The 16319-nt window shown below is 41.6% G+C and overlaps 1 protein-coding gene and 1 long non-coding RNA gene across 4 annotated transcripts in view; one reads left to right on the forward strand and one right to left on the reverse strand.

Annotated features, from left to right (window-relative positions):
• Positions 1-3890: 3890 nt before the first annotated feature.
• Positions 3891-16319, forward strand: part of MRPS14 (mitochondrial ribosomal protein S14) — a 29448-nt gene continuing 17019 nt past the window's right edge. For 2 of the 3 annotated variants that reach the window (XM_045877408.3, XM_045877410.3), the window contains exons 1-2: positions 3891-4030; positions 16158-16316. In XM_045877408.3, coding sequence (XP_045733364.1) covers positions 3986-4030; positions 16158-16316 — 204 coding nt within the window. In that variant the 5' untranslated portion in view covers positions 3891-3985. The other variant, XM_045877409.3, reaches the window with a different exon arrangement.
• On the reverse strand, positions 4942-16244 carry LOC135364734 (uncharacterized). Its single transcript, XR_010412333.1, has 3 exons — positions 16139-16244; positions 8539-8708; positions 4942-5075 (listed from the first exon to the last, which is right to left on the reverse strand). It is a non-coding gene; the product is annotated as an uncharacterized LOC135364734 (long non-coding RNA).

Raw genomic sequence — 16319 nt, forward strand, 5'->3', positions numbered from 1 at the left:
AAATTCTAGAGTTTCTTAGCATTCTCTTGAAATAGATTCCTAAAAGTGGTATAACTGGGTCAATAGATAAAAATTTTGAAAACACTCTTGCCAAATTATTTTATGGACAAGTTATGCCAATTTATATTGCTACTGCTAGGATAGGAAATTATCCATTTCCCCACACCCACAATAACACTGAACTTTCTTTTAACCTTTGTTAATTTGCTAGATTAAATTGTCATTGTTTTAATTTGCATTCTCTTGGAAACTAGTGAGGTTGAATATTTGTCATGTTATTAGACATTCTGAGGATTGTCTACTGGGATTTAAGTTTAAAAAGATATTCATCAGGGCGCCTGGGTGGCTCAGTTGTTGAGGTGTCTGCCTTCGGCTCGGGTCATGGTCCTGGGGTCCTGGGACTGAGCCCTGCATCAGGCTCCCTGCTTGGCGGGAAGCCTGCTTCTCCCTCTCCCACTCCCCCTGCTTGTGTTCCCTCTCGCTGTGTCTCTCTCTGTCAAATAAATAAATAAAATCTTTAAAAATAAATAAATAAAAAGATATTCATCTATATTTTCTTCTGTTTCTCTTTTTAAGCTTTGTGAATATTTAACTCCTTAATCTACCTATGGTAAGAGGTAAAGATATAATTAAACATCACTTTCCTGGGGTGCCTGGCTGGCTCAGTCAGTAGAGCATATGACTCTTGATCTTGGGTTTGTGAGTTCAAGCCCCTCACTGGGTGTAGAGATTACTTAAAAAAAAAAAAAAATCTTTAAAGAAACAATTTTTTTTCCCCTGAATCCTTAACTAGTTGTTCTACCACCATTTGTTCAATGACTGTTACACCTCCTTTAATACATAAGCAATTGTAATTACGTTGGGATTTCTTTTTGGCCTCCCTGCTTTAGTTCCTTTACCTGTCTGCTGATTTTGGTTCCAGTACTACACTAGTTTAATCACTATGGCTTTATAATATATGGCATTGTAATATCAGGTAGAGCAAGGCTACTTGTTATTTTTCCTTTTCAAAAATTGCATTCCCAGGGCGCCTGGGTGGCTCAGTCGTTAAGTGTTTGCCTTCAGCTCGGGTCATGATCCCAGGGTCCTGGATCGAGCCCCGCGATGGGCTCCCTGCTCGGCGGGAAGCCTGCTTCTCCTTCCCCCACTCCCCCTGCTGTGTTCCCTCTCTCGCTTGTGTCTCTCTCTGTCAAATAAACAAATAAAATCTTAAAAAAAAAATTGCATTCTCATCCAAGTATATATTCTTGTACATATATTTTAGAATTATCCTGTTAAGAAAAAAAATTCATTGGAAGTTTTTTTCCTCCCCATTGAAAGTTTTGATTGAAATGGCATGAAATCTGGACATTAACCAATGGATATGTTTTATAAGCAAGGATTCCATAACAGAAGTCAGGCCTTTGTCCTTGAGCGGCTGCTCCTCCAGAGGACAATGTGGAGTGAGGCTTAGGAGCATGGGCCTTGGTCTGGGCCTAGCTCTGTGAGTTTGGCAGGTCACCTAACCTCTCTGTGCCTCAATTTCATCACCCATTCAATGGTTCTTATTTCATTAGGCTCAGAACCAACATGGTGACTAGAATACTTTCTCATAATCAAATCTCAAAATATTTAACAATTAAATTTTTATCTATCCATCCAAAAAGTACCTTCTAGCCTCTAAAGGAAAGACTATACAGAAAAAGCAAAGGCAATATACCTGACAATGGTGATTATCTCCACCTCTATCTAACTCTGTAATCTCCAGTTGAATATAAGTATCAGAAGTTCAGGGATTCTCTTATTACCCCACCTCACACACATACATACACATACATAATAGGTGTACATAATAGGCAATTCATATGTATATACTGGATGAATAAATGCGTGAATGATGATGATTCTTCTGATCCTAGAATTCCAGGACAGTATGGCCAACAGCCTTCCCCGCCTTCTGTCAAATGGCCACAGAGAATCACAGACTTCTTAGGAAAACTCAAGGTAAAGTGAGCTTTCTTTAGCCTTGCCAAGCTTCCATACACATTAATGGAGGAGAGTGCCTTGGAGGAGAAATCTTAGGCTGTTTTACAAAACCAACACTATTAATTAAAGAAGACCCTGAAGTCTTCTCTTACTATCTGAGAGCTGCCTATCTTCCTAGCCATTAAATTACTTTAATCACTTCTTAAAGTGAAAAACAGCCTAATAAAATACAAATGCTGTTTAAGATATTTGTACATACATGTTCAGAGTGGCATTATTCACAATATCCAACATGTGGAAGCAAAGCAAATGTCCATCAACAGATGAGTAGAGAAACCAAATGTGGTCTATCCATACAATGGAGTATCATTCAGCCATAGAAGGTAATTAAGCACAGACACATGCTACAACGTGGATGAAACTTGAAGACATTATGTTAAGTGAAAGAAGCCAGTCACAAAAGGACAACTGTATGCTTCCACTTACATGAGGTACGTTGAGTCAAATTCATAGAGACCAAAAGCAGAAGAGTGGTTGCCAGGGGATGGAGGTGGGGGAAGATAGTTACTGTTTAATGGGTACAGAGTTTCGGCTTGGAAGGATTAAAAAGTTCTAGAGATGGATGGTAGTGGTGGTTGTACAATAATGTGAATGTACTTAATACCATCTAACTATACACTTAGAAATGATTAAGATGGGAAATTTTATATTGTATATATTTTAGCACATTTTTTTTAAAGCTACTAATGCTGATTAAAGATGCTTTCAGAACTATTTTTACAGAAAGGAAGCAAAAGCCCACCGTACACAAAGCTGGCTCACTCATTTTGTGAGCTGATTACAGATGACTCAATTGCGGGGAGAGAAAGGCATTGCAAGGGCTAACATTAGGAATAGATACTTACCTGACATGGCCGAGAATTTTCTGATTCTACCATGACAGGGACTCATGTTGTTCTTTGCTGCCAGCTGGCCTCAGTCAGTTCCTCCCCTGTCCATTAGCTATGTTCCAATAAACTTGGAACTTTAAAGAAAGGAGCCTGCGTTCAACTTCCTTCCCAGAAGATGTAAATAGCACATGGGCATCTCCTCACTTCACCCATCAACACATCTAAGATACAGGTCTGTGCCAAGCTAATACATACTCCTTGATACTCTTCTACCAGAACCGTGGGTAGGTGGTACTACCCTTACATCCAAAGGAAAGGGGCCTCTCAAAGTGTTCATTCCAGACCAAGGCCATCTGCTATGAAGATGACCTAAAAGTTCCCTGTACTACAGACTGAAAACAGCAGTTTTTAAAAATATTTAAGTAATCTCTACACCAAACGTGGGGCTCAAACTCATGACTGGGAGATCAAAAGTCGCATGCTCTTCCAACTGAGTCAGCCAGGCGCCCCTGAAAAAAGCAGTTTTTAAAAGGCAATGTTCCTTCCTCTCCCCCCGCCCAGAACTCCAAGTGTTTTAATGTATATAAAAATCCTAGACATATAAACAGGAATCACCAATACAATCATTATCGCCATTATAGTGGACAGAAAAGATTTGAAAATCTACAGAGGGAATTACAGAGAAGGAGGAGCTGGCAATAATTCTAGGTTTATGGCACACAGCACCCTAAACTGGATGGAAGACATGGGAGGAAGGGGAGCAGGTTGAGCGAGACCGGGAAGGACTCTGGGGAAGAGAAATTGGTGACGAAGAGCTGAGGGGGAGCGGAAGGAAAGTAGCTGGGTAGGGACGAAGGCAGTTTAACAGCATCTAAAACTAAAGGTACGGCAGCAAGGAGCGAGGAGCGCCACACTGCACCAACAGTATCAAAGTCGCACTTCCGGATTTGTAACTTGCTCATGTTCCGTGAAATACCGCGAGAACGCAAAGCCAATAAGTAAGCCCTCCAGCTGTAGGCTAAAGACCCGCCCTCCGCCCCGCCCCCTGCGCCCCGGGCCCCGCCCCTCGCGTCGTCGCCGCATTGGGCCGTCAATAAAATTCCGGCGGTTCGGCGTTTGTGGCGGACAACATGGCGGCTTCCATGCTGGGCTCTCTGCTGCGGACCGTCCGGAAGGTCAGGCCCGCGCCCTTAGCCCCACGCCTCGTCCTCCCCACTGAATCCCCAAACCCACGGGTCCTCTACCACTCGGCCACCTGTGGCACCCAGTGCGGATCCGCCCCAAGGGAGGTCCGAGCTGCAAATGTAAATTTGATGTTCGTAAGCCTCTGACAGGCATTGAAAGCTGCAGATTGCCGCCGATTTATACAGAAGTGAGTGCAGGTGGAGAAGAGAAGGGGGTCCGTGGATTGAGGCCCCAGGGACTCCAGTGTTAAGCGAGGAGAGCCGAGCAAAGGAGACCTGACGGGAGTTCCTCGAGGGAGAGGGAAAGCCCAGAGACTGGTGGCCCGGAAGCAGGCGACGACAGCATTTCAGGGAGCAGGGAGTGGTCAGCTCTGTGCTCAAAGTTGACAGGCCAATTAAAAGGGCTGAGAATTGGCGGTTGGTTTTAGCAGCGTGGAAGTTGTTGGGAGTCCTCATCATAGCAGTTTCAATGGCGTGATGGGGGCCAAAGCGTTCGAGAGAGAACGAGAGGAAAGAAATTGGGAGACTATGAGTATAGACAAACCTTTGCTTTGATGTTTTGCTGCAAGGGGAGCAGAAAAATGGGTCGGTAGCTGCTGGAAGGAGAGGTGGGTTAAGAGTGGGTGTTTTGTGTCCTTGTTTTTTCACGTGACAAAAGTAACTTTTTGTGTTAACGGGAAAGATCTTGTAGCGTGGGAAAAATTAAGAGAAGGAATAATTGTGGAGCTGTACCTTTTTGTAGGTAAGAGGTGATGGGCCTCATGTTCCATTGTTTAAACGTGGACAGTTCATCCTCCGTGGTAGTGTTGTCCAGTAGAAATATAATGCCAACTGCATATGTTAATTTAAAATATTCTAGGGACACCTGGGTGGCTCAGTCGGTTAAGCGTCTGCCTTTGGCTGGGGTCATGATCCCAGGGTGCTGGGATGGAGCTCCACGTTGGGCTCCCTGATCAGAGGGCAGTCTGCTTGTCCCCCTTCCTCGGCCCCTGTTCGTGCTCTCTTTCTCGCTCGCTCGCTCTCAAACAAATAAAATCTTAAAAAAAAAAAAAACATTCTAGTAGCCATGTTAAAAAAGTAAAAAGAAACATGAAATTAATTTTAAATATTTGAAGCCAGCATATCCAAAATATTAATTTCAATATGTAATCTACGAAGATGACTTAAGAGAAATTTACATTCTTTTTTCATACTAGATCTTCAAGATCCATTTTGCATTTTACTTACAGCACATCTCAGTTTGGATGCCAAATTTTCCACCATTAAAATAGAAAATGTCCCACCAAAACAGTAAAGTTGTTTAATATTTACAACTGCTTCAGTTTAAATATTTAATGAATTAAAATTAAATAACATTAGGAATTACATTCCCCAGTTGCACTAGTTACATTTCAAATGTTCAGTAGTAATATGTGGTTAGCAGCTACTATAAGAGTGGATATTTAATAACAGGAGAGAATGTACAGCATATGATTACAGAAGCTAGTAAGTGGGTAGATGTAGTAGTGGGTGTTTATGGAAATTCTCTCCTGATTGCTTCTAATTTTGTAATTAAAGAGAAGTCATCAGTGGAGTGTGAGGGTGTGGGAGCAAGTGTTAGGGATTTAAGGGAAGAGGAAATGGTGTGAAATAGGAGCAGACAGGAAAACTAGGGACAAGAATTGGAGCAAGTACAGTGATGTGTGAGAGAGAGACAGGCCAGGGAGTTGAGTTTGTATGAAGTACAACATTGTATTTATGCACTGTGGAATTCAGGCTGGGTAAGAGGGAGACAGGAAATCAAAAGCTGTGAGTGAAAAGTGGTAGGACAATGAATTAAAAACCTCACAGGGGTTGTTGTTGGGGTGTTTGAAGGAGCAAGCCAGAAAGAAGTGATAGAGAACGAGGCACCAAAACTGAGATAACAGAAAGCTTGGACTTACTGGTAATAAAAGACCTAGGGCATGGAAGGGAGTACAGAAATCCCTGGAGGAGAGGAGTTCAAGGAACAGAGAAATTAGGAGATAATTCCATGTATATTGAGGTCACCAGGAGTTAGGACAAGAATATTGGAGGGTGACAGTGAGCCAGGATCTAGATTCAGTGATAAATGAAAGGGAGGGGCTGTGGTAGATGAGTGCAGGAGGGAGGGGTGATGGGAGATATAAGCCAAAAGCACGAGAGTCGGAGATCCTTTCAGGAAGGAAGGCTTGGGAGCTGCCCTAAAGAGCAAGGAATACACTTTCCCCTACCTCTGTGCCCAGTCACGGGAGAAAAAACTACAGGGGAAGCCATCAGGAGGGATTCAGGATTCAGCTAGAGCAAATATCTGAAGATGTTAAGAGAAGTTGAGGATTTAGAATATTTTGATGACTGTAGAGCATAAGTTGAAGAGGGCCCCCTGAAAGCTTTTTGGGAGGTAAACACAGGTGGGGGGGGGAAATAGGAAATAGGATGTGTACAGAACAGAATGGAATGTAATCTTAATGTATATAGTACTGTTAGAAACCTAAAATATTGACAGTCTAAATGTAGGCAAAAGACATAAAACATTCACAGAAGAAATAATGTAATAGAGCAATAAATGTTTTGAGTGTATTTTTTTTCAAGCCAGACTTGAGTTTTAGTGGGCTATACAATCTATGCCTCCACTATATTATAAGACAAAACTGAGCTGCGTAAATTTGAAGATCTAATTGCCTTTATTAAATGATTCTGGAATCAGGAACTGTACAAAATGAGGGTTTTTATAGGAAAGAGGGTAGGGCAAGAAAGTTATTAGCAAAAGAAAAGGATTGTTCCAGGCAAGGTCACTTTCCCTTAGGGGGATGAGCAGGGGGTCTTATCATGCAGATTACCTCCTCTTCCTTTGGGGGATGGAAGGCCCATGTGGCACTTTTGGTGCCCATCAGAAAATTCCTGACTGACCAGTTAAGAATGCTTTTGTGGGGGAAGTTGAAACTGTGAGTAGATTAGGTATTAAGCTCTGGTATGAGGACTCAGCCTAAGTAATGCCATTTGGGTCTGTGGTTTTCTGTTTTTTACAATTAATTACCCCCTTTTGGTCAAACTCTCAGCTTAACAGAAATGTGAATTGAATTGAATTGAATTGAAGGCCTTAGCTCTACTCAGTGACCAACCTCAAGTTATAGCAGTTTTTGTTATTCCTTTGTGTGATATCCATAGGTCATGACATGTTGGCTTAACCTCTGGGATATTCACAGGTCATGGCTTCAGGTCCATGTTTTTTAAGTTGGTCATTTTCTTTGTTCCTTAGATGTTTGAAATCTCTTAATTTTTAAAAAAATTTCTAAAGTAATCTCTGTGCCTGATGTGGGGCTCAAACTCACAACCCCAAGATCAAGAGTCGCACACTATACCGACTGAGCCAGCCAGGCACCCCCAGATGTTTCAAGTCTTAGATCATTTGCCTGATGGTTAGCAGCTGTGAACATGCATTTAAAACTTTTGAGAGAATACAATGCACCAGGGAATTACTATGATTAATATAAGCAAGATAATTCCCAGTATATGGAGTGTACTATAGAGCTATAGTCCCCAAGACCCAAACTAATCAAAATTAAGTAAGTCAAAGACCCCAGGGAAGGAGCTACCTTTTTAAGCCAAGTCACTTGTTCTATGATCTTATGTAATTGAGTTTCAGCTTCCTCAGAAGTGTTAACCCATGCATAGCAGGTGGTGGTGGGCCATAAGGACAGGCATCTTGCTCAGATAAAAGATAATCAGGAGTGGAGCGCCTGGGTGGCTCAGTCGTTAAGTGTCTGCCTTCGGCTCGGGTCATGATCCCAAGGTCCTGGGTTGGAGCCCCGCGTGGGGCTCCCTGCTCAGCGGGAAGCCTACTTCTCCCTCTCCCACTCCCCCTGCTTGTGTTCCCTCTCTCACTGTGTCTCTCTCTGTCAAATAAATAAATAAATAAATCTTTAAAAAAAAAAAGATAATCAAGAGCTACTTTCCTATCAAGGGCAACTTTGCTAGAGTAAGGATTTTTATTGGGCTGCAATTGCTTTAGCAACGGATTTTGCAATAATTTTAAGAATTAAGGAGCAGTTCTTGATCGTAGCTTCGTTTATGTTTATCCCTAACCAGAGAAATACAGACCTGTCAAAAGGAATAAATCCTGAGTCATGAAAGCCTCCTCGTAGATCCTTTTTAACTCAACAGTGTGAATTCAGGGGAATTGACCAATTAGATGTCTTATTTTACTTGTGAAAAGTTAAGAGCACAGTTAGATTTTCTCCTAGCCTGAAAGAAGAGGTTACCCCCTCTTAGCAAGGGCCTGAGAATGTTAATCTTCCCAGGGAGTGCCAGATTAAAGGAAAAGGAGAATGGGTTTTATGTTTATAGTATGAAGTCTTGATCTGTCATCTTGAGTGGAAGCAGTCTACCTCAGTGTCAGTTACTTCTCTTACTTGTCAATTTGGTTTAGAGGTCTGCAGCATCTGTATGGGCCAGGTGTCAGGTGGAGTGTTTTTTAGCTGTGTGTACCCAAGGCTTAATACCTTTTAGTTTTGCAGCAGTGTCACTGGTCAGGAGTACTTGGTAAGGTCTTCTCCGGTGGGGCTCGAAAGTTGTTTTTCTCTGATGATGTTTCTAAAACGCCCAGTCCTCAGGCTTCAGACTGTAACCAACAGGATCCTTTGAACTGGGGTTCAGAGAAAGCTTTATTTACCTGTTGATGATAGGGTTTAGCTTAAGGTACTAAAGATTTGCAGTAGCTAGTCATACTAGCATGATACAACAAGAGAGCAGCAGAATATCATATACTGATAGAATCCCAAAAGGTTTGCAAGGTTTTTGTTAATGTTTGTATGATTTACCCAGTGAAGTGGGTGCTTTGGTCTTTGGAGATCATGGAAAGTATACCGCAGGGGGGAAATCTTCAGCCCATTCAGAAAACACATACAATAACAAGAACATTGATCACCCATGCTAAGCGGCAGTTAAATGAAGTCCAGCTGCAGGTGCACAAAGGGTACATAAGGAGGTCTGAAGCCTCTGGGAGCACAAACAGTTTTTCCAGGATTATGGCCCAAACAGATCAGACATTGCTGGTAGACTGTTTTTAAAGGCAGACGCTTAACCAACTGAGTGACCCAGGTGCTATTTGATCATATTAGAGAGAGAGATTGAGAGCATGAATGAGAGAGGGGAGGGAGAGAATCTCAAGCAGACTCCCCGCTGAGCATGGAGCCCCACACGGGGCTCAATCTCAAGACCCTGAGATCATAACCTGAGCTGAAATCAAGAGTCTGATGCTTAACCAACTGAACCACCCAAACACCCCCGGTATCAGCTTTTGATATTAAAAATATATATATATATATATTTTAGGTAGGCTCCACACTGGGCATGGAGCCCAATGTGGGGCTTGAACTCAGGACTCTCATATCCAGACCTGAGCTGATATCAAGACCTGAGCTGATATCAAGAGTTGGACACTTAACCAACTGAGCCATCCAGGCACTCCTCTTTTTCCTTTTTTTTTTTTAAAGTAAGCTCTATACCCAACGGCTTGAACTCATGACCCCGAGATCAAAAGTCACATGCTGTATGGACTGAGCCTGCCAGGTGCCCCTTAAAACTTTTTTTTTTTTTTTTTAAGATTTTATTTATTTATTTGAGAGAGAGAACATGAGACGGGGGAGGGTCAGAGGGAGAAGCAGACTCCCCGCTGAGCAGGGAGTCCGATGTGGGGCTCGATCCTGGGACTCCAGGATCATGACCTGAGCCGAAGGCAGTCACCTAACCAACTGAGCCACCCAGGTGCCCCCAAAACTCATTTTTTTTTTAAGATTTTATTTATTCAGGGGTACCTGGGTGGCTCAGTTGAGTGTCCTTTTTTATGTATTTATTTTAGAGAGAATGTGAGCACAGAGGGGAGGGGCAGAGGGAGAGGGAGAAAGAGTCCTAAGCAGACTCTACGCTGAGCATGGAGCCCAGCACAGGACTTGATCTCACGACCCTGAGATCACAACCTGAGCCAAAACCAAGGGTCGGATGCTCAACTGACTGTCTTCACCCAGGCACCCCAAAACTCATTTTTTTAAATAAATTCATTTTAATCTTAACCAGCTTGACCACATTTTAAATTCCTTTTCAAAGATTCCTTTTCCACAAACCTTTTATAACTGTTTTCCCCTGCATTCCATTTTTGTCCTGTTTTTCTTTAAACAACCAGCCTTATTTTAGGACAAAATTAATTTTTTCCCCTTAACAAAAAATTCATCTTTATTTCTCATACGTTTTTTACTCCCTTTTTTGGCATATGGAGATGTTCCCCTTATTTTTAGTAGCTTTAATTACATATATTAATTAACGTTTTTAACTTTGGAAACTTTAATTTGTAGTAAAAACTAAGGTAAGCAATTGTGAATGATCTGTTAACCAGCATTCCTTAAATTTGCAAATTTATGGTTACATTTCATACTATGTAGAAGCATATGTATGCCTTTTTAATTTTTTTCATGTACCATTAACACATCTAAATATCTTTTAGATTTCTGTAATAAGAATCCAAAAGTAGATAAACCTGTGTTTAGTAATTACTGTTTTAGTATTTTGTCTTATTTGGAAATGATCTAGATATTTAATGAATTTAACTTAACTCATTGTTTAACTTAACAAAACTTTAAGGTTTCAAGTTATCAAAAGGATTTGGGGACACTATTTTAAAAACTTACCTAAAACTCTTTATTTAGTCTATTTGTTAAATAATTAAGTTTAGATTACCTGCCAGAACTTCATTAAACATTAGACAAAGCATTATCCTAAGGTGGTATTTTTTGGTGGGCAGATGTTCTAAGAGATAGCTTAGGTAGAATAAAGTTTTATATTTAATGTTGATACCTTGAAAGACATGTCTGTTTTGTTTTGCTTTTTAAGATTTTATTTATTTGACAGAGCACAAGCATGGGGAGTGGCAGGCAGAGGGAGAAGGAGAAGCAGGCTCCCCTGTAAAGCAGGGAGCCTGATGCAGGGCTCAATCCCAGGACCCTGGGATCATGACCTGAGCTGAAGGCAGTCGCTTAACCAACTGAGCCGTCCAGGTGCCCCAAGACATGTCTGTTTCAAACTAGTTTTGATTTCAAGTATTTTTTCATATCATATGAACTTGAAAACACATTTGGGTTAGTTTCTTTCTGAGAGTTTTAGAATGCACAAATTTTACAAGCACTTGCCTTCAAACCAACTAAATAGAGCTCTTTTACAAATTAATTTTAGCTGTACCATGTGGAGGTAGAGAAAATATCTAATATTTACAACATAAATGGACACAAATAGACAAGATGTAAACAAAAATTTATAACATTTGTTTTTACTAATATTTGTGGAGAGGACATATAGGCCTGATTTCTAAACACCTCCCTGTATTTTTTTGTTTTTTTGGATGAAAAACTTCTCCCTGTAGTTTTGCGTTTGCTCTTAGGTTCTGGAGAAGATAGGGGTAGAAAATTTACAGAGAAAGTATCCAAATTTTCTTCAAGGTGGAGATTTGGAGTCTATCCCTCTGTTGTCAGAGGTGCTAAAGTCTGAGCCTAAGAACCCTTTTAGCAGTTTGTATTTTGAAAGGACCTCTGTCATGGAGCACCTGGGCTGCTCAGTCAGTTAAGCATCGGACCCTTGATTTCAGCTCAGGTCATGATCTCTGGGTGGTGAGCTCAAGCCCCACGTCGAGGGGCTCTACGCTCAGCGGGAAGTCTGCTTGGGATTCTCTCTTTCTCCCTCTCTCAAATAAATAAATATTAAAAAAAAAAAAAAGATAAAAGGGACTTTTTTTTCCTTCAGTCTCAGGTGATTGTGGGCTGTGCTTACATTTCAGAGATGTGATAAGATTTTTCACCTCCCCTCTCAGGAGGGAGCCCAACTCAGGACTCGATCCCAGAACCCCGGGATCATAACCTGAGCCCAAGGCAGACACTTAGCTGACTGAGCCACCCAGGGGCCCCTAAAATACACCCTTTTTCTTAAGAGGACAATTTTGTTTCAATATCCTGGTCTTTTACAACATTTTGAGAGGATTAGGCGAGGTTTGGGCATTGGTAAAGATTGGGTTTTGACTTGTTTCTGGAGTTTCATTTCTGGTTTTGTAGAGATTTGTAAGACAAAGACAGTTTTTAATTCTCCAAGGAACTGATTTACAGCCTGAATATCAAGAAACCGGCCCACCCGTTTAACTAGATTTGTTTCTTCATATTAGGAAGATTTTTTAACTAAAATGAGAACTAAAGGATTTCTGTCTTTGTAAAATCTGTATAAAATAAAGCCATTCAATAGACCTTTTTTTCTGCTTATACAATTCAACCTTGGCATCTATTAACTTCTGTTACTAAGTATTAGCTTTATACCTTAAAAAATTTGCTGCTTTTCAGGGGACATGAATTCTTTGTTGGGGGAGGAAGTGTCTAGGTTATATCTACAAAGATCATTGTGTGAAAATGCGTGAAGCTGGCAGGTGTTGGTTACAGTAAACCAAACCCTACAGTTTGTTCCCAGTGATTCTGCTAAATTCACAGTCTGGCTTTTCACATTTACAGGAGTAGCATATATACTTTGAACCTAAAGATTAGGCTGGAGTGCTCTTTGTAAATTTTGTAGGAAAGGGGAAGTTAAAACCAGCAGATGGGGCTGGATTTTTAGGAGGGGAATTTTGATTGGATGTGGACATTATTTGTCTTAAGTCTAATTTTTGTTCTTTTTCTTGTCAAAGGAGTCCCTAGGGCCAGCCATTATACTAATAAGGCAATTGAGAGCTCTTTCTAAAGAATTTTTTTTTTTCAAATATAGCCAATTTAAAGGATCCATCATTTGGCCATTGACAAGTAGGGTCTCATTCATTTTAGTATCAACTCATACCAATAAGCCTTTTATGGCTTACCCAAAGACAAGGGGCATCCAGAGGGCGTAGATAATGCAGCCACCTTGATCCAAAAGTTTACTCCGAAGAATAGTCTAAGAAAGCAAAGACTTCAGGCACCTGGGTGGTTCAGTCGTTAAGCGTCTGCCTTCGGCTCAGGTCATGGTCCCAGGGTCCTGGGATCGAGCCCCACATCGGGCTCCCTGCTCCGCGGAAAGCCTGCTTCTCCCTCTCCCACTCCCCCTGCTTATGTTCCCTCTCTCGCTATGTATCTCTCTGTCAAATAAATAAAATCTTTAAAAAAAAAAAAAACAAAGATTTCATTGCATAAGTGATAAGAATAATGTGTGCACACGGTCTCCACTCTCCCACAAACGTGAATCGCCTTTAGTCACAACTGCCTAATCTGTGATACCAAGCAGGTAGTCTGGAATGGGTTTTCTAGCACTAACAAGCAATACAGGTTGAGATGACAAAGGCCCCTAATAGGCTGGGACCTCTTGGGACAAACTCTCCTGAGAGCCGGCACTGCCCAACAGAGAGTGCTGCTTGTAACAGATCCCCAGTCTGTTCAACTGGCCATAAATGTGCACCGCAGTAAGTGCACCCTCCAGATGATGAAGACCACAGAGAATATTCTCACCAGTCACAAAGCCAAACTCTTAGGTCAGAGAACAAGAAGAAAGGAAAACCCCTACCCAGTGTTGGTTTGTTTTGGTGTTTGTGTGCACAATGACCACTTTAGCTATGCTTTCGGTCTCTCAGAGCCAATCTCCTATGTAGGAGGGGTGTGCTTCAGGGTTGGGAACTGTGTTTTACATAGTATCTCATTGCATGGAAGTTTCTTGAGGTTGGCTGCTGACCTACCGTCCATCTAACCCTTTCTGTGACCACTTACCCCTAACACAGGAGTCTTTGAGTTAGATGGCGAGCGCTCTGCGGTCTCACACGCTGGACCTGTGCCCACCAATTTTTTGTGGCTTTTTGTTCTTCAAGATCCCCATTAGCTATAGCCTTTAGGTACACACAAAACAAGATAAACAAACATGCACCTTGCCACACCAGCACTAATGAAAACATGTCACTGCAGACTGGCCAACAGAAGACCGTGTGCGCCATCAGCAGTTACCAATGTGCACTAAACCAGCAGACTCCATTCAGGGAGACTGCAGACAGGAAATGGGAAAAGGACTAAACCAGTAAGTCCCAGTAAGTGGGGAATGCAGACTGGAACTGGGGAAGGGATTCCAATGTGGAATTGCAGACTAAACCAAGTGAGAAAGACAGGCGCTCTGTTAGGATCCCCATTGATCTAGATGGACCCATTAACCCCGGACTAGAAAGCCAATATTAGATAAGTATCTCGAATGCAAGAGGAGCAAAGCTGAAACCTAGGGGGCTTAGCAGTGGCTCTCAGAAATGGCAAGAAGGACCAAACTCAAAAGGGTTCACAGGGTGCCATGCCTGTGTTTCTCATTGTCCCGGAATGCCATGAGAAATTCGATTCATAGCCCAACGCTACGGCTAAATCTGTTAAAACAAGATTTAACCAAGTAAATTTGGAGATCCAGTTGGCTTTACTAAGTGATTCACGATCAGGCAGCAGCAAGTAGAAGGGACCTCTAAGGAAGTGTAGAGAATGGGAGGGGGTTTTTTTTATAGGAAGGGTGAGGCAAGAAAATCATTAGTTGTCTTCAGGCAAGGTCACTTTCCCTTGGCAGGGGGAGCAGGGGGTCTTATGCAGACGGCTTCATCTTCCTTTGGGGGATGGGGCCCAGGTGGCACGTATTGGCACCCATCAGAAAAGTCCTGCCCAATCAGTTAAGACTTTTTCTGGGGGAGGTTGAAACTGCAAGTAGATTAGGTATTAAGCTCTTGTTTGAGGACCCAGCCTAAGTGATAACATTTTGGGCCTGTAGTTTTCTTTTTACCAAGTAAACATGTGACAGTGAGAAACAAACTGTCTTATTACTAGACAACTTGTGCTAAGAAATTTTAGGCCAGTGATAATTTCAAAGTACCCTTTACCCCAGCAATTCTGCTTCCAAGAATGTACCTTGCTAATCTATAGGAATGCATGTGAAATAATTTATGTAGGAGGTTACTCAGTGCAGCATTGTTTAACGATAAAAGGTGAGGTGTGATCTAGATGTCTGCCAGGAGGTCCCAGATTAAATAAATGATGCATCTGTGAGGAGGAAAAAATCATTTCCTTCTGTTCTAAGTTCTCAGCTGGGGCCCCTGTAACAAAAGACATGAACAGGAGAGAAGCATACAAATGTGTAAGTTTTACATGATACATGAGCCTTTATAAGGAAGTGATAACCAAAGGGTTAAACCTGAATATTAATGCTAGGTCTGGTGAAGTGGGAAGTTGTGGGGAAATGTGATAGGAGTATGAGCTAAGTGTGGTAAACTCCGCAAACAGCAAGGCCTGTTCTTTGATTCCTCTTCGTGTCCCTCCATCTTCAATGATAAGGTTGCCCATACCCCCCTCCCCAAACCCTTGTCAGGTATAGGGAGGGCACCTCTCACCTGAAGGTCTTAACACCTGCTTTAGGGGGAGGTCAGAAAGTCTTTCCTGCACCTGCTGTTTCTCAAATTCCTTGTGCTTGATGTACTCAATAATGTCAAGGTGTCATATTTTGAGGTCGTGTGCCCTGAACCTTGTCAGGTCTACTGTATGGACAGTGGAATATGCAACCTAAAAAAATTGGAGAGACTTTTTAACATATGGATATGAAAGATCTTCAAGATATATTGTTAAATGAGAAAAAAGGGGGGAGGGCATGAAATATGGGGGAGGAAGTATGTATATGTATTTGTATAGACAAAGATCTCTGGAAGGATATACAGGATCTAGTAATGGATACCTTTGGAGGTAGAGGGGTGGTCATTGGGCAGGTAAGGGATGAGGTGGGAGGGAGTCTACACTGTTTCTTTTTATTTTTTTTTTGGTTTTTGAACCATATAACTATTAGCCTAAGTAAAGGTCAAACAGAATTATATTTAAAAATCTAAGAAAATTTTTCACTCTCTTAACACACCTTATTGGTATTATTAGTTACCACCATTTTGGGTTAATGTACATTTGTAGAAGTTACTTATTTTGAATTGAGTCTATTAGTTTAAGCTATTAAAGTGATCAAAATTACTAGGAAAAAAACTATTAGGTCATAAATGGTCAATAAAAGGGATCACAGGATGAGAGACACTGGCAGAGCCTGGGTCTGATGATCCTTCACCTTGTTCCTTATCTTTTAGATGGTTCCTTCATCACCTTCAGGCCAAGTTCGAGGTTATTACGTAGACTGGAAAATGTTGCGTGACGTGAAGAGACGAAAAATGGCCTATGAATATGCAGATGAGAGGCTACGGATCAATTCACTCAGGAAGAATACCATTTTGCCAAAAGATCTTCAGGTG

Source organism: Mirounga angustirostris, unplaced genomic scaffold (assembly GCF_029215605.1).
Source record: "Mirounga angustirostris isolate CCGP_5_RB_7025 unplaced genomic scaffold, mMirAng1.0.hap1 SCAF_6, whole genome shotgun sequence".
Lineage (NCBI taxonomy): Eukaryota > Metazoa > Chordata > Mammalia > Carnivora > Phocidae > Mirounga > Mirounga angustirostris.